Genomic DNA, 27,870 nt, shown 5'->3' with positions numbered 1-27,870 from the left:
AATTATGTAATTATTATTTATACAAATTTTAAGGATAATTTAAATCATGTAGAGTAAGGAATTGGAATCTAGTAAAGATTTATGGGTTATCCAAATAAATGATAATGCCACTTAGGTATGTATGTATGCAGTACTTTTTCAAACATTAAACTTTATGGGTTCTCTGACTCTTTCTGACTAATAATATTGACCCTGTGCCCCAAAGTGCCTATGTTCATGTACCACATGATTTTATGTACAGTTTTCAGAGAGCACATGGACACTGAAGCCCATCCATTAACTCACCAAGAGCCCCTTTGTATTGAAATGTCCTTGAGCTTGAGAGAATTTGTAAAAGTCTTAGCACAGACCTTAATGAAACAAGTAGACAAGGACCTGTTAAATTTGCCAATATTCTTAATGACCTGGTTGGAGGGAAAATATGGTTTAAATTATTGGGCAGATACACCTTGGCTCCCAGTGACTTTAGTTATACAGTATTGCTGTAGAGTTAAATGAAAATGAATTGACTATCAAAGATTTTATCATTTACTAATTTTTTTTTAATGCAATAGTGGGACTTGAACCCAGGGCCTTGTAGGTACTTGGCAAGCACTCTGCCAGTGAGTTTTTTTTGTTGTTGTTGTTGTAATATTGAGATAGGGTCTTGCTAAATTGCTGAGGCTGGCCTCAAAGTTGTTTTGCTCTTGCCTTAGCTGGGATTTCAGGGTTGCACCACCACGCCCTGCTAAAGTCATTATATAATTTAAAGAAAGTGATTCTCTTACAGGATTGAACCTTGACTCTCTTTGGATCCTTATCAAGAATTTAATCTGCTTCCTGATACTATTATAGATATTGTAGAGAGGTGAAGTGACTTAACCTCATGGTACACAAGGTAGAGCTGAGTCAGAACCAGTTCTTCAGATACTAACCTACTTTGTATTTTCTCCCTAAGTAGTTAATAATTTTAGTCCTTTTTGGAAAAATCAACTTTTTTAACATTTATAAATTCAACTAAATTAATTTCATTGAGAAAACATTTTGTGGTAATTATAGTGGAATTTTTGACAACAAAACTCCATAAAATTCTTTAGCCTTGTGAATTGAAGCCTTGTAATTAGTAATCTTCAAACCCAGTGGCCTAGATTCATTTATATGGTTTACAAAGTAATATAGTAATAAGCTGATACACATGAAGATTAAAACATTAATAAAAAAGGTTCATATGGAAATTATCCTATTAAAAATGAAATTGGTTGTTTAAAAAATTACCCTAAGGTTGTGCTTTTAAAATAATAAGATATTCTTACATCAGAAACTAATGTATTTTGTGGAAGTTAAGTTCAGCTACTTTAATTTTATTAGTAGAAGCAGGCTTAGGAAAATTTTGACTATTTTTCTCCTCTTTTTTGAAGGGAGTAACTCAGATTGACAATGACCTGAAATCTCGAGCATCTGCGTATAATAACCTGAAAGGAAATCTTCAGAATTTGGAGCGAAAGAATGCGTAAGCATAGCGAGTATATGTGAATATTAAGCGTAGGACAGTATGCTAGCGTGCACTGATGAGGTGTGGCTGGGGTTTAGCAAGTTCCAGTGTAAGCTGTTTCTATAATCAAATGATGTTCTTTTAATATCACAAAGTTGATTAAGTTTAACTTTGAAAATGGATGTGAGGCTGATTTATTATATTTGTTTCATTAATATGATTTGTGAATTGGGTTCTGGTTTATGTCTTTATCCATTTGCTACTTCTCAGAAAAATTCTAAAATTAATTGTTTTAAATCAAGTTTGTAGTCATTGCTTAGCAATAAACTGCTTAATTCTGTAGAAGAATCCATTTATGATGTAATAATTCTCTGATTTTTCTGTTTTCTAAGTTTAGATTTTTTTTCACATTAGGTTTTCTTAAAATAGGACACCCTTGTTTTGGTTGATCTTGTACTGTGACCATACAGACAAGGGTAGTTTTAAGCATATATAACTATTCAACTTGTATGTTCATAGACCGGAAGGAAAGTTGGTTGGGAGACCATCAGTGAAGCAAATAGGACAAGATATTTTCTTCATTACTAGAATACCAAATGAAGACCAAAAGTTGATTATTGGTTTAATAACCAAAATTGCCTGGTTTCAAATGAGGCATAGAGAGAGGGAAGAAAACTAAAGGCCAGGCTTTTAAATGGCATGATTTCATAATTATGATGAAATAGACTTTAGTGAATAGCCCCTTACCAGTCAAGATGTAATCAAGAGAAAAGCTGGGTTAGGATAATTAAAGCAAACACAAAGGTAGACACTGGAGAGAAATTTTGATAAATGTTGCCATTTCTTTGGTTGTAAGGTTGGGATATATTTGTCTAACTGTTGACTTCTTATAAAGCAAAAATGCTAAGACTAATTTCTCTTGAGATATATATGTAGCAAATGTGAATATGACCAGTCTGCTGTTGTACTACAGAAGCACATAATTATCCACCTAATGCTTCTTTTTTCTTTAGAGGAAGTTTGCTAACTCGAAGTCTGGCAGAAATTGTGAAGAAGGATGACTTTGTCCTTGATTCAGAATATCTCGTCACATTACTGGTTGTAGTTCCCAAGTATGTTTTTCTATTATAAAGGATTTTACTTGTTAAAATACAAGATTAGTATCTGGTATTGCAATATGAAGTTTTCCTTAAAACCCAAGTGTAAAACAAGTATAACCCTGGTATTCATTCTGTCCACCAACATTTTCTCATAAAGTTGAATTTCATTTATAACCTGGTTATAGAGATACCAATTATAAACTGAGATTGGTATAGTTGAATCATCAAAAAATTAATACCAAGTTATTGGATTTTTAAGAATACAGATTTTATATTTTTTTCAAATTAGGTCTTTGGATTTGTTTTTCAAAAAAATCTATATGACTAGTTAGGATGAATTTAAACCCTGTAGGAAGCAAAGAATGAGTTAGATTGGGGTGAGCAAAATTTTTTTGTTTTACTTTTTAAAATAACATCTTTAAAGTTTTTGCAGTTAAAATATCAAACTTAAAATAGATCTTAGTACATGAACATACTAAGTTTTCTAATTGTATTTTAAGATAGTCTTTAAAACATAACAACCTGTATATCATAGAAGAGTATTCTTGATCTGCAGTTATACAGAATGAATTTTACAAACATAATAAATATATGTATACTCTTACACATAACAGTATAGACAATAGCAGTTAACAATAGTAGCTTGCAACAGCAAAATGATTAGATCTGCAAAATTTTTTTTTTTTCTGTCAAGGGTCAGATAGTAGGTGTTTGGGCTTTGCCAGCTGTCTGATCTGTCACAACTACTCAACTTCACCATGTCACCTTTGTGGTGATAGCTGAAGCAGCCACAAACACCATAATGGATCCTAGAAAAGAGAGACAAAGCACCTCCATGGAATTCACAGTGGCTACATTGACCTTTCTTGTACACTTTTTCCCTGTTACTGTAGTAACTAGGCTTTTGGACTTTTCCTTACACGTGGAGAAAAGCTTAAAACTAAGGGGGTTTGGCTTCAAACTTTTAATTTCATGTTTTAGTTACATAACTCCCTTGCTATATTGGAGCACTGTTATTTGTAGTAAATTTCTGTGTATCTGTGTTTTTACACTGTGTAGAAAAATTTATACTATATAAGAAAATAATCTTTGCCTATACATTTCTCTCATCCTTTATTTAAATTTTGTGTTTGAAACCAGAACTTTTTATAGTTTTCCATACCTTATATTTGAAACACTAAACTTACATAGGGCACTTTACATAATGAATTATTCTCTATCCTGGCCTACAAACACTATATTTTAAGTTTCCAGCATAGTTGTCTCTCTGCACACCTCCAGAAGCCAGTGGCCTCTAGAGAAGGTGGTTGCACAATACTCTGTGGTGACATAATTTACTGTCACTTCATTTATTTGCTACTTCCTGGTACTCTTTGCTCACTGTAGTTTTATTCAGTCATATGTAATGGCCACTGAATAGAAATGACAGTGATTTCAGTATGGCCTTTTTCTTGTTTTTTAAATGAGGCATAATACTTAGCAACCATATAGTTTGAAAGTAATATAGAATGTATATGATGCTTTGCTTCCTTCCCATACTTAGTTCTAGGGTGTGCTGCTTTTGCAATAGTTACTGGATATAAGAGGGTGGTGATCCCTACTTCCTGCATCACTCAGTGTATCTGAAATTCATTCTCAGTAGGAAACTTGAAATTTTTTGTTACGTATATTTGATGTATTTCACTGTAGCTACATTTCCTATTTGTCTCATAAGTTTGTCTCTTCCTGGATGTAGCAGGAAGTAGGACTTGTTTTTCTTTTCCAGTGCTTATTACATCTTTTCTGCAGGTTAAACCACAATGACTGGATCAAGCAGTATGAAACTCTAGCTGAAATGGTAGTTCCAAGGTCTAGCAAGTAAGTAGCAGTCTTTGTAAAACTTTATTTCCTAGAATTCCTCTGAGAGCTTGGTTATTAGATTAGGAAATATCTTTGCATCTTTCCTTTATGGTAGATTTATAATTTAAAAATGATCATTTTTAGCTTATAAGTGAAATATATTAGCAGTAGCTATCATAATGTTAGACTTGGAAGGGACTTGGCACAGTCTGTTTCACCCACTCATGTTTATAGACGTAGAAATTTGAGGCCAGTGAAGTGAAGTAGTTTGCCCAGAGTCACACATGTCATTAGTGGCAGACTGGAACTGGAACCAGGTCTCTGGTGTGGTGCTTTTTCTGCTGTAACAGTCCTCATTCACTGTGTGACTGTAATTCCTCATTTTACCTTGCAAAGAAAACCTTCCAGGTAACTTTTAGAGTGCTGTTGATCTCCAAATGTTCATCAACACTTTGAGCATAGATTTTGCCAAATCTGTACATTTCTTAAAAAACAAAAAACAAAAAACTGAAGCCAGGTGCAATGATGCATGCCTGTAATCCCAGCCACTCAGGAGGTTGAGATGAGAGGATCACAAGTTCGAAATCAGCCTAAGCATCTTGGTGAGACCCCCGTCTCAAAATAAAAAGGAAGGGCTGGGGGTGTAGAGCACTTGCCTAGCATGTAGCCCTGGGTTCAATCTCCACTACTGGGTAAAAAATTCTTTTTATTAAATTCTTTTAAATTTACTTTGTCTAATTTGATATTTAAACTCATTCTGTGAAGCAGTTTGGGCAGTCACCCTTTTTTCTCAGAGATGAGGAAGATAAATTGTTGCCTAGAGCATATGGCTGTGTAAGTGTACAGTGGCAGAGTTAGGACCAGAACTCAGATCTTTGAACTCTAGGTCCCATATTCTCTTACACCATTCCATGTCATATTCCCTATATTCTGCCATTATCACTCAAGACATTCTTTGAGAAAATACTCAATATAGTGTATATATACCCAAAGAATTCCTTGTATGTAAATGCTTGAAGAGGAGATAACCTTGTGAAAAAAAGGTGTAGGAGATAGTGAAGGACTGGGGAGATTAGCTCAGTTGGTAGAGTGCAAAAAAGTCCCTGGATTCGATCCCCAGTACTGCAAGGAAAAAAAAAAAAAAAGAATTGGAATTAGTAAGGTCAGGCCCATGAAATATTTTCTTTTCCAGTTTCATTGTGTCATATGGGAGGTAGCTTAGTATTTTGGAAAGAGGCCTGGACCCAGGGATCTGAGTTCTATTGCTGGTTCTGCTACCAACTTGCTGTGTGACCTGGGGTAAGTCTTTTAACTTCTCTGGGCCTCATTTTCTTTGTAAAATGAGCATAGCACCTTCTTTGTATATGTTATGAAGTAAGTTAGTTTAGAGCTTGATAGGATATATAAGATAGTACTGCAGTCATTTCACAAATATTGATCTTTTGAGAACTAAACCACAAACTTGCGCCTATCATGAGTTTTTTTCCTACTGGAGGGAATACCTTTTATGCAAACCAGCCCCTTCACATGATAACTAGAGACTACAGTGGTGTCTTGGTATTAGATTCAATTTTGGCTATCCTGACAGATAACGCCTTCTTATCTATAGAGGATTCAGACTGTAGGGGTTGACTGTGCCCAGGAGTCAGTGAAGGAGGAGGGTGAGGACTTGGTGCACAGACTGCCTTCCAAGTGAACACATACCAGCCAGGTTTCCAGGGGTTGGTGTGTAGGCTAGCTAAGTAGCTCCAAATTTACTCTGAAAGGGGGACTAAACTTATTACTTCAGAAATTTACCTCTTGCAAATCACCATAGTAGTTTAAAGGAAAAAACGCCAGGCAAGAAGAGTTTAATGCAGGCCTCTGAGAGACTTCTAAGTGCACAATGGTGACCTGAGTCCCCAGCCCTTCCTCTCTTGTTGCAAACATCTGTTCTACATATTTCTCAGTCCAAAGTACAAATGGATTCACTGACTCAAAAACCTAGCTGTTTAAATATCATCATAGAGAACAGGGCACGAGCTCAGGTAGCACCAGGAAGAGCTGTAGCTTAGGTAGAACAGATAGGCTGCAGGGTCAACTCAACATTCTTCCACTGTTTAGGAACAACTTAGGATTGATGCTGATTTTTTTTTTTTTTTTCATGAAAACTAACATTTTTGAGTCATTGTTCAGTGCTTTCCACAAATTAAGTCAAATAATTATATGTGGTGACACTTTCATTTGATACTTTTTATCATGGTACCTGAATGATGATGAGTCTTGGAAGTAGTGAAGATGAAAGTGGAATTTTGAGGTATAAGAATAGATTGAAAAAAATATCATCCTCAACCCTGAAAGAAATGATTTCATTTTTAAAGTGCTTAAAATCTAGCTATTCCAGTGAGTTGGGAGACTGAGGCAGGAGGATTGCAAATTTGAGGCCAGCCTGGGCAACTTAGCAAGACTCTGTCTCAAAAAAGTGCTGGGGATGTAACTCAGTGGTGAATTGCCCGGGATTCAATCCCCAGTACCAATAAGGAGGCTATAAATCTAGGTATTTATAAGGTATTTTACATGAATCATAAAATCATTGTACAATTTGAAATATTGCTTTTTTTGTGTGGTGAAAAACAGGATGTATATGAATGCTTGTCAAGGCCATGGCCAGGAAGTAGAGGCTGGGTTGCTCTTCTGCTTCTTTTTGTTGGAATATTTCAGAGAGGGGTGCTTTTTATTTGTACTTTCAGAATTACCACTTTCCTTTTTTTCTGCCTACTTTTGCTTATTACAAAAATAACAGCCTTCTGATTGAAGGTTGGGAGTAAAGTTTGAGGTGGAGCACTTGGCTCGTGTGCACAGAGCTCTTGGTGTAACACCCAGCACTGGGGGTCGGGGCACTGATTGGGTCAGATCAGGGGTTAACATTTGCCTTTCCTTGGAAACCACCACAAAGTCAGTGGAGCTTCACAGAAGATTTGTTCAGTGAGCTAGAGTTGCAGAAGAACCTTGCTAGGAAGTGAAGAAAGAATTACACCAGCCATTATGCAGAGACGTTTCTCTTTTTGGGGGTTTGCAAAGGTAACTTGTATGAAGTACGGGGCAGGGAAGAAACAGGTGGGTTGGTCAGGGAGCAGAGAGCATGACTGGTCCAAGCCTCAGGAGGGAGGGAGTTTACTCGTTTATTTTAATCTGGTAGGGCGTTTTCAAGGTGAGTTAGACTGAGCCTCCTGTCCAACATTGTATCTGGGGATACTTCAGGTTCATGTTGACTCATGAAGAAATGTGATTTTCTTACCTTTTTTCTCTCATTGTGGCTTTCATTTTGTTACTTTACTTTGGTTTCACATATCACTTAAGATTTTTATGGTATTTACCTTGGTTTGAAATCCATTTGTCATCTGCTGACTCTCCTCTTTGATGCTCTCATCACTTCCGCTTGGTTTCTGCAAACTGTTCTCTTGCCTCACCCTTGACATCTAGAAAGGTTTACCTCTGGAGTCAGATCTTTTATCCAGCTCTTTACCAGACCTTCTCTGACTCCTCCTTCTGCTTTTTTACCTTGTTCACCTCCTCAACCTCTAACCCTGGGTTTGCATTGACTTTGATTTCCTCTGATCAGGCTTTGTCTCCTGTTTAGCCTGGACTCTGCTGATCACTTTAGCCATTCATCTGCAGAGCCTTCAGCCTTCAGCTCTGCAAACTCACACCCTAAATTAATCTTCAATGCAGTCCGATGGCTTCGGTACTGGAGTTGTTTGAGTGAGCTGAAGAGACTCTGGTAGCCACTCCAGACTCATGCTGTTCTGTGTCAGGGCAGCCTTCTTCCATAGCTCTTATCTTCACTGTAACTTAAGAATTTTTAAAGCTCCACCTGTGTCCTGCACGAACCCTGTAGCTTCAGGCTCACATACAGACATACAGGGTCCCCACTGGTACCCATGTGATGTTGTATAAGAAAACAACCAACATGATCTCCCCAATGTTGGACTTAACCTGTCCAGAATTGATTCAGATAAAAAAGCATGGTAGTCAGCCACCTTGGACTCTTCTCCCTTACCCCTTTCCCTAATCCAGTCAATCATGTCCTTTCTACTTTCTGTGGTAGTTGGTTGAACCATATGAAATTTGTTCAGTAAATCAAAATGGCCAAACATCTCCAATTTCATATGGTTTATTCTACTTCAACCCTTCCCCCTGCTACTGCTTCAATTCAGACTCCTCTTATCTCTGTCGTGGACACTCTAATGGCCATCAGCTGTTCTCCTTTTTCCCTCTCACACATACTGCCATTTTCGCCTTGTGATATGTAAATCTGTTACTGCCCTGTTTATTTTTTGCAATGCTGGGGATCGTACTAAGGGCCTCCCACATACGAGGCAAATGCTCCACTACTGAACTACCCTCCCACTCCCTGCTGCCCTTTTAAATCTCTTCTTATTCCTCCCTGCTTTTACTGCCCCTACTCAACATCCCCCTTCACCACCAATGTGGAGTTTCAGCTATGTTTATTTCTGGCAGTTCCCCAAGTACGCTGTGCTGCTCTCTACCTGTGTTCATTGACCTGGAATATTCTCTTGCCTGTCCTCCAGATTTCCGCTTGGCACCACTTCTGTGAATCTCTTATATCCACCCAGATAAAAGTACCATTCCCCCAATCCCATGCACATTCTCTATTATAGCACTTAAAGTTGTGTCGTACGTCTCTTTCCTTCATTGAACCCTTCCCTTGAGGTCAGGGAATGGGGTCTTAATTGGTTTTACTCCTAGCTAATTAGAGCTTGGTACAGTGTAGTACTCCAGTACATGCTTAACAACTAAAAAGTTCCTTATGTTAAGGACTCATTGTTTATTTTTTATAAGGCTTTAAGAAATATCCTTCCTGGAGGAGAGAGGGAAAGCCAGGTCATTTTTATTGACTTTTTTCTTGATAAGGTGACACAGTAGGATCTCATCATAAAACAAGATTGGGTTTTTATCTTGGTTTTTCTGTCAGGATTTTAAGTAAGAAGTACAACTCTGCTGGTTGTCAAGCATCAGATGTTCTAGAAGGGGCCTTCAGTTTGCAGAGTATTGCATAAGATTGATGTGTTAATGGTGGAATATTTTTTATGACTCTGAAATAGCCTGTCAAGTTAGATTTGGATTTGTTTTCATCCCAACCAGTTTGCACATCACCAAGTCAATGTTGGCAAACCAAAAGATCATTAAAAACTTTTTTTAAATTGAGTTCTGTCCACTTGGTAGCTGCCCTGCTTTTGGGGTTAAAAGGCACTTAGGAGCAAGAACTAAGGATAACAGTTTTAAATTATAGTTTAAAAGTTTTAAAGGACCTAAATCCAGTATAATTGAGTTCCTCAGCATATCAGTGATCACAGTGTCTGTTGGTCTTACTCTTGGGAGGTGGCCCCTGCTGACTGGCCCACCAAGAGCCAGCAAGGTTTCAGGTCTGAAAGCCATTCTTTAGTTAAGCACTGTAGTTGCTGCCTAAATTTACTCAGCTAACCAGGCAGTTCGAAGGCATCTGGGAAAAATGAAACTTGCTTTTTTTTTTTTTATGGTGCTGGAGATTGAACCCAGGGCCTTGAGCTTGCGAGGCAAGCCCTCTACCAACTGAGCTATCTCCCCAGCCTCCAAAACTTGCTTTTTTAAAAAATAAAATTTAATAAGTCATCTTTAAATTCCATAAGCATTCCCTTCGTTTTGTGAAACAGTTTTTTGATTTCCAGAGTACCACATGCTACATAAAAACTAAACATTAAAATAACAAAAGGTCCAAGGTAATGTGCTTATTACCTTGATTGTGGTGTTGGTTTCCTGGTTATGTGTATATGTCCAGACTTATGTGTTGCACCTTTTTTAAGAAAAGACATAAACATGAGTAAACCCTCAATACAGGAAAGAAAAGGAGCCCCTGGCCTCTTGTAACATTCCCCTGCCCCCAGGGTCATCACTGTTGACGGTCTAGTGTACCGTTTCATAGACCTTACATGTGGGGGTTCTGTGCGAAAGAGCTATCAACAATAATTTTTTTTTTTTTCCTACTGGTAGTTTTTGAAAGCCAAATTACATGTCGTGTGAGTCATACAGGTTGGCCTTCCAAATAGTGGACTTTTCCCCACCGCATTACAAATTTATATGACAGTTAAAATTTCCTGGCACTTGTGTTGAAAGGTCTTCCCAGTGATGTCCACAGAGCTGTGACTAAATAGAAGCTCCACCTCAGGGGTATCTTTAAAGCCTGAAGTGGAGCCTCAGATGCACCCGGATGCTTTTATTCCCAGGTTATTTAGACAGTTGTGTTTATGGTTTTGACTTGGGTCGTGATGGTAGAAAAGGAAAGAATCTGAGGTATGAGGTAGTGGTCATGCAGAGAGGCTGGGCCAGGCCTCTGTGGGGCTGGCTGGGTTGTGCTGAAGAGAGGAGAGAATTAGGCTTCTAGAAGTGATGAGTATGTTCAGCAAGGAGATGTCCTAACCAGCCCTCCTGACAGACTGAAGATTGTGCTTCTTCAGAGTTTGGATGCTTTATTGAATTAATGTTTAATTCTGTTGGTTAAAAGGAAGTAAATGAAATACAGGATGTAAAGGCATCATAACCAGAAAGCAAATGTACAGTGTCCTCAGTGTTTTGAGGTGGTACAGATAAGAACATGCAGGTGGTTTGGGAAGGGCCATTTCCCCCACTGCCGCTCCTCTTCCTCCTGTTTCTGAATTCTGCCCTTGGTATGAAAGAGAGCAGAAAGTGTCAAACTTCAAATAAACTGTGAACTTCTTTTTTTCCTTAGTGTTCTCTCAGAGGACCAAGACAGTTACCTTTGTAATGTCACCCTGTTTAGGAAGGCAGTTGACGACTTCAGACATAAAGCCAGGGAAAACAAGTAAGATTATTTTTTGTTTTATTTAATTTGTTAGATTAGCTGTATATGGTGTGAACAAGTTTTTTTCATCCCCACATTTAGATTCATCGTTCGTGACTTCCAGTATAATGAAGAGGAGATGAAAGCAGATAAAGAAGAAATGAATAGGCTTTCTACTGACAAGAAAAAGCAGTTTGTATGTGTTCTGTTTTCTTTTACTTAAAATAAAAAAGCAAAAGTTCTTTGATTTTGTTTTGAAGACATTTTTAGTTATTTTTCTGTTGAATAATCAGAATGCATTTCCTCTAAATAGGCTTTGATCTGTAGTTATCGTAAAATACTTACCAAAAACAAAATAGTCCAACTATATTCATGTCAGAAATTAATTTTATATATAAGTGTTTTGGTTAATGTATTTGTAGAGAAGGATGATTCTTAAGTAATGAAGTTCTGTTTTCAGTAAGAATATTCATTTTCTTAAGGGAAGTTTTTTCAGTGCTTCAGTCTTTTTATGAAGCAGTTTGTATTTAAACTGTTAAGAGCTGGTATGTTCTAGGTATAACAGAGAACAGGGACGATTGGATTTGGAAAATAAAGATGGCACCAACTTTCTTGCCATCTTCAAGGGCAGGATTATTTTGAATACTAAAAACTTATAAGAAGAGGGAAGCGTGATGAGTTAAAAAGTGTGTTGCTCTGGTAAAGTGAGGAGAAATAGAGGCAGATTTCATTGAAAATTATTTCCTAGTGCTTCATAAACCACACCTTCTCGAATGGGAGAAAACCATCCTTGACCAGGCGATGTTCAGCATAACCAACTTGTTAGGGAAGATCCTGACCCTCCTTAAAGAATAGATGTCTTGACCAAAGATCTCATTTTTTCTTGTCCTCATTGCTTAAATTAATTGATTGGTATATCCCAATGAGCTTCCTAATGTTATCCAAGTATTTGTTAGCTGGAGTGATAGTATGTCTTTGCAGTGTGGAGAAGAGGTTTTATTATTTGAAATTTTTTTCTTTAAAGAGACATTTAATCATAATAAATATTTTAAGTTCAAAAAGAAATTTACTACATCATAGAATCATTGAAAGTTTAGCACATGAAGAGGTTTCAGAGAGCTAGGTGAATTCCCTTATTATTAGGGAAAACTAAGAGCTCAGGATATTGAATGACTTGCCTACATAATTGTTTATCTTTATTAATAACCTAAGTTCTTTGTAAGTTAAATTCTATATAAATATATTAAATGTTGTAGAGTATTGAATAGTAAATTCAGATTTTTTATGTTTTGGTGTTCACATCCAGAGTAACCCTCTATTCTGTACCAGTTCAGACTACTTTCACAAAATATTTATATTTTTATATGTTTATGAAAGTAGTCTAAACTGGTACAAAATAGAGGGTCACTCACTATATTAGGGAGTTGTTTCAATTCATTTTAATGTCTTTTGAGATTACTCAGTGCTGGCTAACCTTTTAGTCTAATTTAGGATAGTGACATAAGATAATTTGATATCCAATATAACTAAAATAATACTTAAACTTTTAAAAAGTGAATTACATTACTTAATTCTCCTATAGATTCTCAGTAGCTAGTTAACTCTAAAAATATTTTATCTAGCTGGGTGTGGCGGTGCATACCTGTAATCCCAGTGACTGGGGAGGCTGAGGCAGGATCACAAATTTGAGGTTAGCCTCAGCAATTTAGGGAGGCCGTAAACATCTTAGTGAGACCCTGCCTCAAAATAAAAAGGGCTGGAGTTGTGGCTCAGTGGTAAAGCACCCCTGAGTTAAAAAAAAAAAATCTAATTGTAAGATCAAACTTTGTGTTGTTTTTTTCTTTTTAAAGGGACCACTTGTGCGGTGGCTGAAAGTGAATTTCAGTGAGGCGTTTATTGCGTGGATTCATGTGAAAGCATTAAGGGTTTTTGTTGAGTCTGTTTTAAGGTAAAGAAAGTTGGGAAACTTGGAACTGAAGAGTTCATAGATGCTGAAGGGTACTTTGAACCTTTTTGTTATAACACAGTCCAGCACCATGACATTGATTTGGAAAAACCAAAAAGCCAGTTGTGAGGGAATACTGTCAGAGTTACACAGTTTTAAGTGCACGTCGTTTCATCCTTTAATACCAGGTTTAGAAAAAGTGACACATGCTGCTCTACTCCTTGGCTCTTTTTCTAGGTGTATCACACACTGCTTAACAACAAGCTTAGTTCTGAAAAATTCTTGATTTCATTCTTGTCCAAATACCACAGAATGCCCTTACACAGGCCTATGTGGTACGGGTCAGTCACATGACATGGCCCCTTGATGGGGGCCAGAGATCCAGTAAACAAGCGCTGTTGCTTGTACAGGGCATACTGTGGTAGAGAAAACTTCCTTTAAACTTCTGATGAGAAGAAGTACTTCCTAAAATAGTGATAAGAAGTATAATAAACACTAAACCACTAGCAGTCATTTTTTATCGCATCTTGTTTACTGTACATGCTTGCATGTGCTGTACTTTTATATGACTGGCAGCACAGGTTTGTTTGCACCAGCATCATCACAGACATGAGTCACAGTGACTGTGACATCACTGGGTGATGGGAATTTTTCAGCTACATTGTAATCTTATGTGACTACAGCATACATGAACTGTCACTGATGGAAAGCATCAATCTGCAGCGCTTGACTTTAGTTAAAAGTAGATTATAAAATATTAGCCAATGTTTAAAAGGAAGATACTTCAGTTATTTTACATGTAGTTTGGGTACATAGTATATTAATGATTTATTGAAATCATTTCATATTAACCTGAAATACTCTATTATTTTGAGATATTTAAAATTTCATTTTGTGATCCTCTGTACATGTTACTCAGATTAGAAATATATATATTTTTTAAAAAACTTATCTGTAGCCATACTCACTATTTTTAGGTATCTTAAATTTTTCAAAGTGTATGTGGGTAATCTCATTGTTTATTATAAAAATATCTGGTAGCCTTACATGTTATCTTTACTTCCTGAGAGTATTCATAGATTACCTTAAAAATGGAATAGTATTAAAGTAGTTCCCAGTAATTGACTCATTTTTAAAATAGAAGTTTCTAGTGGGCATTGAGGACCAGAGGTGGTTTGTGCTTCTATGTAAAAGTTTCTGTGACTGCTGTGTACACACTTCTATAATCCCAGAGACTCAGAAGACTGAGTCAAGAGGATCACAAGTTCAAGACCAGCCTTAGCAACTTAATGAGGCCCTAAGCAACTTAGCAAGACTTTGTCTCAAAATATAAAAAGTGTTGGGGATGTGGCTCAGTGATAGAGCTCCTCTGGGTTCAATTTCCAGTACCCCAAAATAAAAAAATAACAAAAATTTCTATGACTATTATTCGAACTTGTGAAGGGAGTCATTAAAATGAGATGCCCTCTACCCATTAATGATGATTAAAGGGTAGTTAGTAGGATATTTACTCTATAAAGGAAATCTCTCTATGAACTTGTGTTGCACACTGTATTTCTTTTTTACAAGGTATGGTTTGCCAGTGAACTTCCAAGCAATGCTACTTCAGCCTAATAAGAAGACAATGAAGAAACTGAGAGAAGTATTGTATGAATTGTATAAACATCTAGACAGCAGTGCAGCAGCTATTATTGATGTAAGTACTTACTAGGTAGCTTGGCAGAGTGGGAATTGGAATGACGAAAAAACATTATTAGAAGATAGAAAAGGGGAGGTAAATATGTATCATGATAATCACTTTTTATTACTTTGAAGTTCTCAGTTTGTTAGACAAACAAAGCAAGTAATTTAGGTGTTTACCCTGTTCTCTGTTAGTTAGAACCGTGCTTTGCTTCTTGATATTTCTAAAAGCCAGTCATTATCTGACTGAATATCAGCTGTTTATAGCTGCAGAAATACAGAAATAACCTTGCTACTTGTTTGCTAGAACTATAAATTGTGGAGAGAAAGAAAATAAGTAGTTATTTTAATTTTATTTGGTAGAAGAAATGGAGTCAATAGATAAGCATTTTAAAGGGAACTATCAGTTTTCTAAAATGGTTTAAACCAGAAGAAGATATAAACAGTATGGGAGTGTTTTGTTGTTTAACCTTTTTTTTTTTTTTAATTGTAAACAATTGTTAAACCTTTTAGTGGGTTTTTATTTTAGATATTTGATTTCATGTATCTTGCTGATTTTTTTTTTCTCTTTAGTTTAGGATGGTAGTATACTATATGTGCACTAGTTAAAACTATGAAAAAGCAGTTTTTTCTTGACAAAAGAAAAGGGGGAAATGACTTGCTACATTTTCATGGAATCGTGGATAAAATGTGAGGTCTAACTCTGATACATAATTTTCTAGCAGTAAATTCTTACACGTAGGTGATACCTTTAAAGACTTACTTCATTTATTTTTATACAACATTTTCTCATAAGCCCTTATCCTAAGCCTGAGATATTAAGTCACTTTTGCAGCATGCATGGAAAAGGATGGTAGACTGGTAGACACCCGGGCTTCGGAGGCAGCATTTGACCCTGGCTTTACTAGGACACACTGTTTCCTGAGTCAGCCTCTTAGATACTGCTTCCTCATTTGCAAAATGGAGAGTGCCCCTAATTCTGATTGAATTAACATAAATGCACTAACGGTCTTTCAGTAAAAGGTGAAGGGTAATACTTTTTGTTTTCCGAGTTCTGTAAGTACATGCCTGGTCTTTGTTTTTTTTCCATAGGCTCCCATGGATATTCCTGGCTTAAACCTGAGCCAGCAGGAATACTACCCCTACGTGTACTACAAGATTGATTGCAACTTGCTGGAATTCAAGTAAAACTGCAGCCCTTCGTACAGCCCTGTGCTTGTTTGTGTACTAGCAGAACCAGGCTGCAGTCTCATAATACTTTTAACTCTTGTCCTTTGCTTGCTCCCACCCCGTCCCTAGTGAGTTCTCCCACAGTGGTCCATATGTCAGTGTTTTCTTTTTAAAGGAAAATATATATATTGATTGTTTTTATTGATCAGGTCTGTAAATGTGTACTAAAAAAATCAGAGTTTATTTATAAACAGAATAGTTTATTTAAAGAGAAGGTCTTTCCTCATTGATATTGTGATATGCATTAATTCCATTTGTTACCTATTGTGCACAAAAGCCTTGTTTACAAGGGAATGGTGTAAACACTTATACCATTTTGTTCACTGTATGTAGTAAACATAACTGTTTCATAGTTATTGAATCGTGATGTAAAGAAATGTGACGATATTCAGGTATGTGCTTTCTGAATGTTTCAAATTACAATCTGTGAGCACTGTTGACACCCACAGGAGAGAATAAAATTACCTGTGCAAAGGTGTATTGTGGTGTGTGTAACTTCAGATTACAATTCAGTGTGAGAGTTTAATAAATGATGTCATAGCTAACTTGCTATGCTACTTTCAGGATCTTGTCATATGCTGAGGTGTGACTATTTGTGTCTGACCTATGTATGATTTAATTGTGCCAAATTTGGGTCAGAGCACAGATTTGAAGATAATTTTTCAACATATGATGAGTATTTGCATTTGGACACTAGACTTTTAGTTCTTGCAAATAAGTGGGACCAATTTTGAATAAAGTATAGCGAAACTATGCAGTTTTGTAATTTGTCTTAAGTATTTTGCTTTATTTTTTAAACAACTTTAACAACTTTTTTTTCTTTTTTTTTTTCTTTGTACTGGGGATTGAACCCTGGGACACTCTACCCTGAACTACATCCCCAGCCTTTTTTATTTGAGACAGGGTCTTGCTAAGTTGCCCAGATTGGCCTCAAACTTTTGATCCTCCTGCCTCAGCCTCCTGAGTAGCTGGGGTTGCAGGTGTGCACTGCTGTGCCTGGCACGTGTTTCTTTTTTAAGGTCTGTAATTATAAAAACTTTCATTTTGACAGTATGTCATTTCTGACAGCCTCTGTAAATAGAGGCATTGCTGGCTTTTAAAGCAGGGTTCTCTGGTAATGCTGCCCTTCCTGTGGACTCATAGTCTTCCAAATGGGAGGAAGAAGTATGCATCTTAAGGGCGTCTCTGAACAGTCCATTCCCTTTAGGAAATTAATCTCTAAATTTCTTTTTATTATGGAATTTTATATTGTTATTTCACTTAATATTAACTTCAAGCAAACACAGAACATGGGAAACAACCCATACTGCCTCCAGTTTCTAACTCCCAAGGGAAACTTTGCATTCTTCCATGCCATCCTTTATATCTCTAGAACATACGGAGCTTTCTTTTAATAAAACTAAGATCATACTACACACTTTCTATCACTCATTTTGCTTAATACTACATCCCAAATACCTGCACATGTCAGCATAGCTAGAGCGACCTCATTCTTTTGACCAAAATCATGTGTCTTTGCCATAATGTATTTAGTCAGTGATGGATATTCAGGTTGTTTGGTTTTGTTTCTTACAAACACCGCTGCAATAAGCATCCTCCTACAGATTGCAGTATACTTGTATTAATATTTCTGGAGGGAGAGACCCTAAAGTGGACTTTGTAGCGTCATAGGGTATGTATAGTTGAAATTTTGACATACTGCCAAATTACCATTTAGAATTCTAAATTCCAGATGTATTTGGAATGCAGATTTATTTTCAGTTTTCCTTTTAACAAGAGAAAAATTTTTGGTTCTGATGTCAGAAAATTCTGGTTGTTTCTTGCAAGTGTTCTTTGAGTCTTAATATCTGTAAAATGGGGATACCATAGGAGGGCGGTTTTGACAATCTGTGATTGCTAGGTCCACACTATGCCTTAAGGTCGTATTTTGACTGTAATATTATTCTGATGAGAGAGGCAGGGACTGTGTCAGGTTTAAAATCCCAGCATATATTTCACGCCGTGGGACTTCGCATAGCTTCTATCAGGAATGCAGTACAGCAGAGGGACTGAGTAACTCTGGGACCAGACCCCAGCTCTGCTACTGATGAACTCTGCAGTTCTGGGCATATTGTTCAACTCCTTCGAGTAGAGTGTCTGGCATAGGGCCGTCATGATGAGTAAAGGAGACCCCTTGCCCACCGAAGAGCCCAGAATGTGCCTGGTGGGAGCTTGATGCACGTACTTAATATCCTTGAAGAATATATGTAGCTCCTTTTCACTGTCTAATTTGGTAATTTTGAGGAACACATTATTATAGAGTCTGAAGGTTAGTTGTAACTGTGTGTAGAGGAGGAATGATAGTTTGTGTGTGAAACATAACACTATGACAGTTTGAATGTCACTGAGCCTCAGTCTGTGTTGGAGAATTTCGGTTGTTCAGGGTGGCCACCATTCCTGGGAAAGGACTCACTTGCCTTACTGAGGCGTGTCCTGTTCTTTGAGGCTGGAACTCAGCTAACTTTGAGATTCACTAAACATGTGGAGAACATGTTGCCTCAGCCCTTCATTGTGTTGTTTAGGATGGGAGGACTGGTTGTCCCCATTTTATGTATGGAAAGACTCAGGGTCAAACAAGTTAAGTGACTTCTGTGTTAGAAGTCACAAATTTTGAGTCAGAGTCAGAATTTGAACCTACGATTTCTGACTGCTGGGTTCTTCGTCATGCCACCTGCCCTCCCCCAGGTAGTGTGTGAGTGAGCGAAACACATCCATCCCTTAACCCTCGTCCAAGACAGTGATACAGGAGAGGTTTTAGGCATGGATAATTGGGTGTTAAACTGTGCTGTCATTTGGCAGGAGCCCAGAACATCCCCAGTGATGGGTGATGGTGTGTTCAACCATTGCATGCTAATTTACTAGTCTGCAGTCTTCAGCCAAGGAAGATACCCTCCTGCTGAAGTTGCTCTTTAAAGCAGAAACTCTTTGTGGCCATATTCCATGTGGTTTGAATGAGCTTATATCAAGTAGTACCTTTAAAGTAATACTTTGTGTATATATATATATATATATATATATATATATATATATATATATATTCAGCAATGTGAACTTTTACTTGCTCTCAGTTCAAAATTATAGTTCCAAATGTTGGAAATAAAGTATAAGAAATTGATCTAGATATGAGGGTTTTCTCCTTTATTCTCGGCTACCTTTTCTTTCATCTTAAGAAGAAATTAGAGAACATGTGCACAAGCTTAAAAACCACATATGCAAATTTAACAGCTTACAGTGCAAACCTTGCCTGACTTTAGGATCAGGGCAGTGATCAGTGATCATCTTGTTAACGTCAATAAAAGATGGTGTGTTGGGGAAGATCCATAACAGTATTACATTCTAGAGAAAGCAGAGAAAACTTTCCTGATTGAGTACTGGTCTCTAAATTGAAGTTCACTCATTTCAATAATGTATATTCACACATGGTGTTTATTTTCTAGGATAAATAGCATTAGAACCTTCAGACTAATATCTGGATATATATTTTTTTTTTAAATTATGGTACTTTGGAGTCATTTCATTTACCAGCAGATTAACCTTTAGACTATTTTTATATCTGACTCCTATAACATATGAGAGGGAAAGAGAACAGTAAAACCAAGAAATTCATGAACGGTAAAATGTAGGAAAAACAAGACAACCAGGAATGGGCGAAATAATGCAAGAAGAGAAAAGCTTTAAAACAAAACAGAAGGTGGTCAACACACACAGAGGGATATTTCCTGGCAGTTGCTCAGTACTGAAACTGATTATTCTATCCACAGTGGTTCTTTCTTGAGGAATTTAATAAAAGTACAGATTTGTTACTAAACTCTATAGAGATGTGATTTCTAGTCTTGAATAGGTCTGAGGAATAATCTGCATTTTTAACCTGCACCCAGGAGAATCTCACCCAGAAATTTTTCCTCTGAATCTCAAGCTGGTGTGTTGACTACAGTTTGTGAGTATCTTGAGGCCTGTACAAATAGTGATTCTCCGTTTCATGAGACCACATGCCATAGGGTGATTTCCTGTGATTGGCTTTCCCTGCTTTGTCACCTGAGGAAGCACCCCATCAGAGCCAGTCTGTGCAGATGGCCTTACCCCTGAGATCACAGAATATGGGTTGATATTTACAAAAACTGTCCACCGTGATCAAGGTCACATTTTTATCTCTTAGTTGAGAACCCATTTGGCATAGTTTTTCACTATTTATAAAGTGTAAAAGAACAACCAAAATACAGACTTTGAAAGAATGGTGTGAGGAAATCAAGAAAAGGGTAAGATGAAAGTGAGACAGTAAAGATTATTTTGGATGTTAGACAAATTAAACAATAAATTTCATGTATAATATTACCTTGAACTTGAAGGTAGTTGTTTATCCAGAGGATGAATAGAAACTATTCAGAATATTAAATCCCAAGAGCATGTTTTCTGTACTTTGCCATTTCCTACCTAGGTGGATATGACCTCTTAAATGAGAATTTTTAATTATCTTTTTCACCAACACAACTTGCTATATTTTATATTTATTTAGGTACATTTTTGGAGCGACTCTTAAAGCAGTTATTTTAAATAAGCTTTATGTGTAGAAGCATAAATTGCTTTTTAAATAAAAATTGTGACTACACAGTACCGTATCTTACCACAAGAGGGCACTCTGGCACCATCGAAAAGCAAGCAGGTAGTTTCTTCCTCCTCTCCCTCTGGTGGTTGGTTCTGAAATACACAATTGAGAAAAGCCCACACACCCAACAAATCAGAAGCATTCCAGTTTGGAGTTTTTTGTTATAACCATTTAATATAAAATTCTCAGAAAATGTTAGATGGCCTGTGTTTATCTTGTGACAATACATTGTGTGTGTGTGTGTGTGTGTGTACCCCACAACACATTTCAGCATACTTATGCTAACCAGTCGCAAAGTTTTCAACAAAAAGAATGAGATAAAGGTAGACATATGTATGTTTGTGCAATGTGTGCATATATAATCACTTACTTAGCAGATAGTTTATTGAGCACGTACTATGGACCAGGCAGTATTTTAGGAACTGGGGACAAAGCTGAACAGTTGGAGAGGCATAGCACCTATCTCCATGAGACTTACAGCTTAGTAATCTGATGGCAGCCTTGCATGAAAACTGCTGACTCATTGGCCCCAATTATGATCAGTGAAATTCGTAATCTAAAAATATACTTAATTATGGGTATCTGTCCAGAAAAGTCAACCTATAGTATCAGTTTATGCTAAAGAGTAATCCGTTTTTTACTATGATCACATAGGTGTGATTGAACACTGTCCAAAATAAATTGTTGTGTTGAACTTTCTATGCCTGTGCTACACACTGGAGGAGCCCCTGGCCACTTGCGGCTGTAACTCACTGGAAAGGTGGCTAGTTTGACCCAAAACTAGAATTGTTAATAAATTTAAATAGCTACACATGGCTGGTCGCTACTGCATTGAACAGGTTTAGTGGTCAGCTACAGGTAATGAGCTCTTTTATCCTTGAGTTTCCAATATACTCCATATCCTTTGGCCTTTTATTGTCCCTATAACTGGAAGAACCAGCCCAGCTTCTATTCACTTGGATTGCCAGATTGAATTTCCCAACAAGTCAGAGAAATAAGGGAAGGACTGCTCTCTGAATCACTGTTGATGTGCCTCAGATTGCTACAGACAGCATTCCCTTTGATCACAAAGACACTTTATGTGCATGAGGATAAACCGGATACAATATTGAAAGACCAAAAAGCTGTTTGTGATGGGAAATATTGAATCAGCAGAATTGAAAACACAGCTGTGTGGTTCTAATGGGAATATCATTTCCTCTGTCAATCAGTGCTCACTTAGCATCCATTGTGTACACGCCTTCACTGTGCCAGACTCTAAGGAGACGATGCTCAGCAAACGTTCTTGAATGACATTACTTACATCTACCGACCCAGGGATCTGAGAGGTTCATAAAATGATGAAGCAGTTCAGTTCTCTAAAGAAGACCTGTCAACTCACAGGTGCCCGCAGGAAGAGGCCAATTGCATAGGAAAGGGGTTGAGTTGAGCACTGGTGTGTTGGCATGAGTCTTGCCTCTCTCCTGAGTCAGAGGTGCTGTCCTGTAGGACTGTGGGCCAGGAAAGCAGGCACCAGACCACGCTCCTCACTGCAGCCCTGCACTCCCCCTACCCCAGTTCATTGCCCCTTTTCTTTCTCAGCCTTTGTGTCCAGGTGAGTGGCACATTCTGGAAGCCCCTCTCCTCCTCCTGGCTTTTCTCATCTGACAGCTTCCAAATGGGCTGCCATGTCCCTGACCTGCCTTCCCCTTCAGTTCACCCTAGTCTGCAACCAGAGGATGGGCTAGTCGCTCCAGGCACAGGATAGAGTCCCTTTGTTAAAATTGGGTTCTCCCCTCCCCTGCTTATTTGTTGAAATTGCCTTCTCTGTGTTTTCTAAAAGCAGAATGTTTACTGTTTCTTTTTTGTTTTGATGGGAGCAGTGTTTGTGAGGAATGGCCAGGGGTCTGCTTTCTCTCCTGCCTTCTTGGAGCTGGCCATGTTGACTGGCATCAGATCTGTGCTAGTGTGATCTTGGGCAGCTTAACATCCTGGGATCTAAACCATTTCTTCATCTATAGGAAAGGGATGATGAGGATAATGCTGTAGGGTAATTGCGACAATGGGGGTTAATCCTTAGATTCAAGTTTTCTAACAAGGCCCTGACACTGAGAAGAGGCTCAATATAGTAACTGGCTTTTTTTTTTTTTTTCTGTTAGTGATCAAAGGAATCAAAAAAGATTCTTGTCTTTGATAAGTGATTGAAATTATTTCCCCTTTAACTACATCTACTTAGAAGGCAGCTACCAGAATCACATGACTAGCAGTTTTACTCCTAAGTGTACACTCAGGAGGACTGAAAACCACATGTCCATATAAAAACTTGAACATGAAGGTCCAAAACAGCATTGTTAGTAATAGCACCAAAGTAGAAACAACCCCACTGTCCATCAAGAGGAGAGTGAGTGGCACAACAAAACGTGACATATCCTTGTAATAGATATTCCACCATAAAAAGGAAGGAAGTACTGATCACGCCACAATGTGGATGAACCTTAAAAAGTGACACCAGACACAAAAAGTCACATATCGTATGATTCTATTTATAAGAAATGTCAGACAAATCCAGAGATTCAGAAAGATTAGTCGTTGGCAGGTACCAGGGAGGGATTCGTAGCAGGGCTTCCTAGGGAGTGATAAAAATGCCGTGAAGTTCGTGGTGATGGTTACACAGTTGGTAAACACACTAAAAAAAGAAAAAAAAAAATTAGATACTTCACAAGGGTCAGTTTTTTAGTATGTGAATTATTTCCCCATTAAACCTATCAGGGATTATCTGAAATTCTCTTCTTTAATGTTTATGTGCTTAAAAAAATTAATTTGAAATCCCTTTTTGAAAGACAAAGAATTTTGAACTTCAGGGTCTCACCAGTTATTCCATTGGTTTGTCTTTTTGTTGGCACTTGCTCCACTCAGTCTCTCCGTCTTGGCTGTGGCAATCTGCAGAGCCCCCTCCACTTCTGTGACTGTTACAGATCTGTCCCAGGAGAGCTCACTCACTGGTTATCACATCAACAATCACCATTCATCCCCAGCAGTCGCTGAAGAGAGGACAGCTGACTGAGGATAAATTGTCAGGCTGCTGGTCTGATGATCTCCTTGGTTTAGTAAATGTCAATCACAACTTGCTTAGATAAAAGTGCCCTTAGATCATTCATTCATTCAACAACCATTTACTGATGGCAGAATCCTCAGTCACTCAGCAAATGTTGAATGACTGCTGAATACCTGGATGCTGGGACAGAAGCACTTAAATGACAAAAAGGACCCTGCTGCCCACCTGAAGCTTACCTAGTAGTGTATAACAGACAATAAACACTTAGTGGACAAGATACGATGAATGTTAGATTTCCATGGCTGTGACAAAACACCTGAGAAAATTGATTTTCTTAACAGGAGGGTTTATTTTGGCTCATGGTTTCAGAGGGTTTGGTTCTTTGTTATTTCTGTTTTTTAGGGGGGCCTGTGGTGAGGCAGAACATCATAGGGATGTATGGTGGAGTGAAGTTGTTCGCCTTATGGCCACTGGGAAGAAAAGAGAGAAGGGAGAGGCCAGGGTCCCAATATCTCCTTCAAGGGCACATCCCCAATGACCTAACTTCTTCCCACAGGCCTTACCCCCTAAAGATTTCACCACCTCTCAATAGTGCCACTGGATGGTGACCAAGCTGTGAGCCATGAGTCTTGAGCCTTTGGAGAATGTTGAAGATCTGAAGCATAACATTCCACCTCTAGCACCACAGGCTCATGAGTATCCCACAATGCAAAATGCATTCAGTTCATCTTCCAAAAGTCCCCAAAGTCTTAACTGTTCAGCATTGCTGAAAAGTCCAAGTCCAAAGTCTCCAAGACTCGAGGTAAACTCAGCTGTGAGCCCTGTAAAAATCAGAGAGAAAGTTAAACACTTCTAACATACAGTGGCACAGAGCAAACATTCCCATTCCAAAAGGAAGGAAAAGGAAAAGGGCAAGGAGGAGTCAGACCAAAGACAGATTGAAGCCCAGCTGGGCAAGCGTTCAGTCCTACAGCTCCATGCCCAGCACCTGGGGCACACAGGGTCATGATGCGAACCCTGAGGGCTTGGGCAGCCCTGCCCGGGGACCTTGCTGGCCACCACTCACCTTTTTTTCCCCTTGTAGTACTGGGGATCAAACCCAGGGCTTCACACATGCTAAGCAAAGGTACCTTCTCACTTTTTTAAAGAGTGTTTTACAAACATATTTAGTGCTGTCCTACAAATACAAAGATCCAGCGAAAATTTAGTCATTTAGTAAGCTTTATTATTAAATTCTTTGGTAGATGCTCTGATTTCTTTAAAAATGTGATTGTCACCTGTTTATAAAATCATTAGGCATTTTAAATAATAGTTGACAAATGTCCATCTGACTCTGTAGTCACACCGTAGTCTTTTGGTAACAGCCAACAAAAGAACAGGGTTTTGGGGGGTGTGGGGCAGGGACACTCATTTCCTTTTTATTTTTCCAGTACGGCTCTATTGCTTACTTCCACTTTCCCTAGTGGGAAGAGTTGTCTTTTTGCTTCAAACTATTATAACCTTGCAGTGAGAGACGAGAGGCAACCTCTGGTCACTCAGCAGAGTGTGAGTATCTTGTACATTGCTGCTCTATTGGATCCCTCACATTCTTCTGGGGGAAATATAACAGCTTTGGGGAGACATGACCCCCTGGTGTGTTGAATTGATTGCTTGGGAATGTTAGCCTGCCTTCTGGAATCGGGGTGGGTATCATTAGGCACTTAGGTTGAAAGGAAATGTAAAATTTTCCATAGTTGGAACTATCCAGATTTTCATTGGCTCCCTGCCCTCACATCAGAGTTCCTTTTCTAAAATAAATATTTTGGAAGGCTCTTATCTGCACAGCCAGACACCCAACTCCAGCTCCTGACCAGGCAAGTTAACTCTTTAGCCACCATCTGGTACACACTGCTGTTCCTGTCAGCTTCCAGAACTCGTCAATCCTGCGTTGGAACAGAGTGGACAATCACATATATTAGGCTTTTTAAAAAAATTTTTGTATGTCATAATTTATTAATTTTTCTAGGCTTTTTCTTTCAACACCCTATTTTTTGCTACTTAATTTTGTTTGGTCAGAATCTTTTTTTAACATTCTGACTCCCTTTTGACTTTTTCACCTTGGTAATTCTGTTTATTCTTTCTCTTTACTTCATTTTGGGGTCCCTTTCCAATGAGCCTTTTTTACTTATAAGGATTGCAGTAAACAATAAATAAAAAATAAAGCATGCTTGTCTGAAACTTCATGCAGCTAAGCAGTCATTTCAGATATTTTCTGAATTTGAGGGAAATAATGATAAAATTATGCAGTGAGGTCATGTATTAGAGTTCTCTAGTGAAATGGAATATGTATATATGTGTGTATGTGTGTGTACATACATACGTATATATATTTATGTAATATGTATGTTATATATATAGACACACACACACACACACACACACACTTACATTAACAAGGAATTGGGTCATGCAGATCCCTGAGTCTGAAGGCCAGAAGCTGCTGTAGAACTTGGAAGAGCCAATGTTGCAACCTGAAGGCCATCACAGGAGAATTCTTTCTTCCTAGGATCAGCGTTTTATTCTCTTCAGGCCTTCAACTCATTTGTGGGGCTCACCCACTTTATGGAGGGAAATCAGCTTTACTCAGGTCTACCAATTTAAATGTTGATCTTACCTGAAAACACCTTTACGGAAACACCCAAAATGATGTTTGACAGACCATCAGGCACCCTGTGGCCCAGTCAAGTTGATGCATAAATGAACCATCAGAGGCATCTCTTGCTTTCTCAGTGACCACACAGCCCAGCCCTGGGTTTGGGATTATTTGTTGTTCAGTGTATACAGAAACTAAGCCAAAGAAGAGCTCCGAAACCTCAGTTTGCCGCCCCAGGGGTATTGAGTTTTGCAGCACTCTGGCTTTATATGGGGAGTACGTTCCCTTGTGCTGTGTCGTACATGTTCTTTTTACTGGTCGCTGTTCAACTCTCTCCCATTCCCCACAGAAAGGGTTCCAGCTCTTCTCCCCATTTCACAAGGTCACTCCTCAAGCCCCTGTCCCTTCTTTCTCTGCCTAAGATCTTGTCTTCTTCACAGATGGGAGAAACCAAGACCACAGCAGCTAGTTGGCTTGCTAAGGTCACATCTCTTGTGAGTGGGATTAATTTGAAGCATTTTGCCTCCCTAGTCCTGGGAGCCCACTGGGTGCTAGATGCCTCGCCAAGTGCTAAACACTCTCATCTCCAAATATCCTAGGCTCCTGTATGCCTCTGTCCTCATTTCTGGAAAACTCTGCCCTCCTGCAGCTGGCCTGTGCCCACCCTTCATATGAATGCTCTGCTCTGATCTTACCATCTAATGCCTGCCTTTCTGCATACAGGCCTCTGGCACCTCATTAGCTTCTGTAATAGTCTCCTATTTCCAGTTTTTCCTCCCTTTTATGTGTATGTAAGGAAAAAAAGAAAAAAAAAATCCTCAGTTCTATTAAAAAAAAAAAAAAAAAAAAAAAAAGCCCCAAGGGAATTGGGACATATCAAGCTGACAAATAGAAAAATAAGTATGGCAGGAAACAAATCAGGTGTTCAGAGTCTGCATGACGAACAAGCTGCGTCCCTTCATGCTGTTTGCTGACGAGTGCGCAGCCGTGGAGAGATGCAGTTGTATGGCCCCACCGTAGTACCCAGGGCAGGCTCCGCAGGCCTGTTTGACTGGGTTCTGCTCCCTGTCCAGGGAGAGGGATGTTTCTCGCCTCCGGGTGCAGAGGAGACATCTCTCACATCAGGGTCCCAAGACCTTCCTCAGCACCAGGTCAGAATTATGACCTGCTTCAGGGGAGAAGGGCAGAGGAAGCTGAGAGGGACCTTAGGGAGACAGGTGGACTCTCGGGGAGAGAAAGAGCCCCTTCCTAGAAGGAGCCCCGCATCTGCCAGGCCAGTCACAGTTGTCCCTTCAGTTAGAGGAACAAAACCTCCAGCGTATGCTTGAACCCAATCAACTAGAAGAAAAACTGATGGATTGAAATAGCACCAGGTTCAAAGAAGACCCCTACGAGGTGCCCACAACTGATCTGTGGCCGCACTGTTTAACCAAGAAGGAACAGTCTGAAGCCCAACTAT

The 27,870-nt window shown here is 38.5% G+C and overlaps 1 protein-coding gene across 2 annotated transcripts in view; it reads left to right on the top strand.

Moving 5' to 3' along the window:
* Atp6v1c1 (ATPase H+ transporting V1 subunit C1) overlaps positions 1-16,943 on the top strand; it is a 51,106-nt gene extending 34,163 nt beyond the window's left edge. Inside the window, exons 6-13 of one of the 2 annotated variants that reach the window (XM_047517384.1) lie at positions 1,398-1,489; positions 2,485-2,583; positions 4,360-4,428; positions 11,177-11,269; positions 11,351-11,444; positions 13,099-13,196; positions 14,763-14,889; positions 15,966-16,943. In XM_047517384.1, coding sequence (XP_047373340.1) covers positions 1,398-1,489; positions 2,485-2,583; positions 4,360-4,428; positions 11,177-11,269; positions 11,351-11,444; positions 13,099-13,196; positions 14,763-14,889; positions 15,966-16,061 — 768 coding nt within the window. In that variant the 3' untranslated portion in view covers positions 16,062-16,943. The remainder of the gene's footprint in view (positions 1-1,397; positions 1,490-2,484; positions 2,584-4,359; positions 4,429-11,176; positions 11,270-11,350; positions 11,445-13,098; positions 13,197-14,762; positions 14,890-15,965) is intronic. The other variant, XM_047517375.1, reaches the window with a different exon arrangement.
* The last annotated feature ends 10,927 nt before the right edge of the window (positions 16,944-27,870 follow it).

The sequence above is a fragment of the Sciurus carolinensis genome, chromosome 1 (assembly GCF_902686445.1).
Source record: "Sciurus carolinensis chromosome 1, mSciCar1.2, whole genome shotgun sequence".
NCBI classification, from domain to species: Eukaryota; Metazoa; Chordata; class Mammalia; order Rodentia; family Sciuridae; genus Sciurus; species Sciurus carolinensis.
This window is presented reverse-complemented; position numbering and strand designations above follow the sequence as displayed.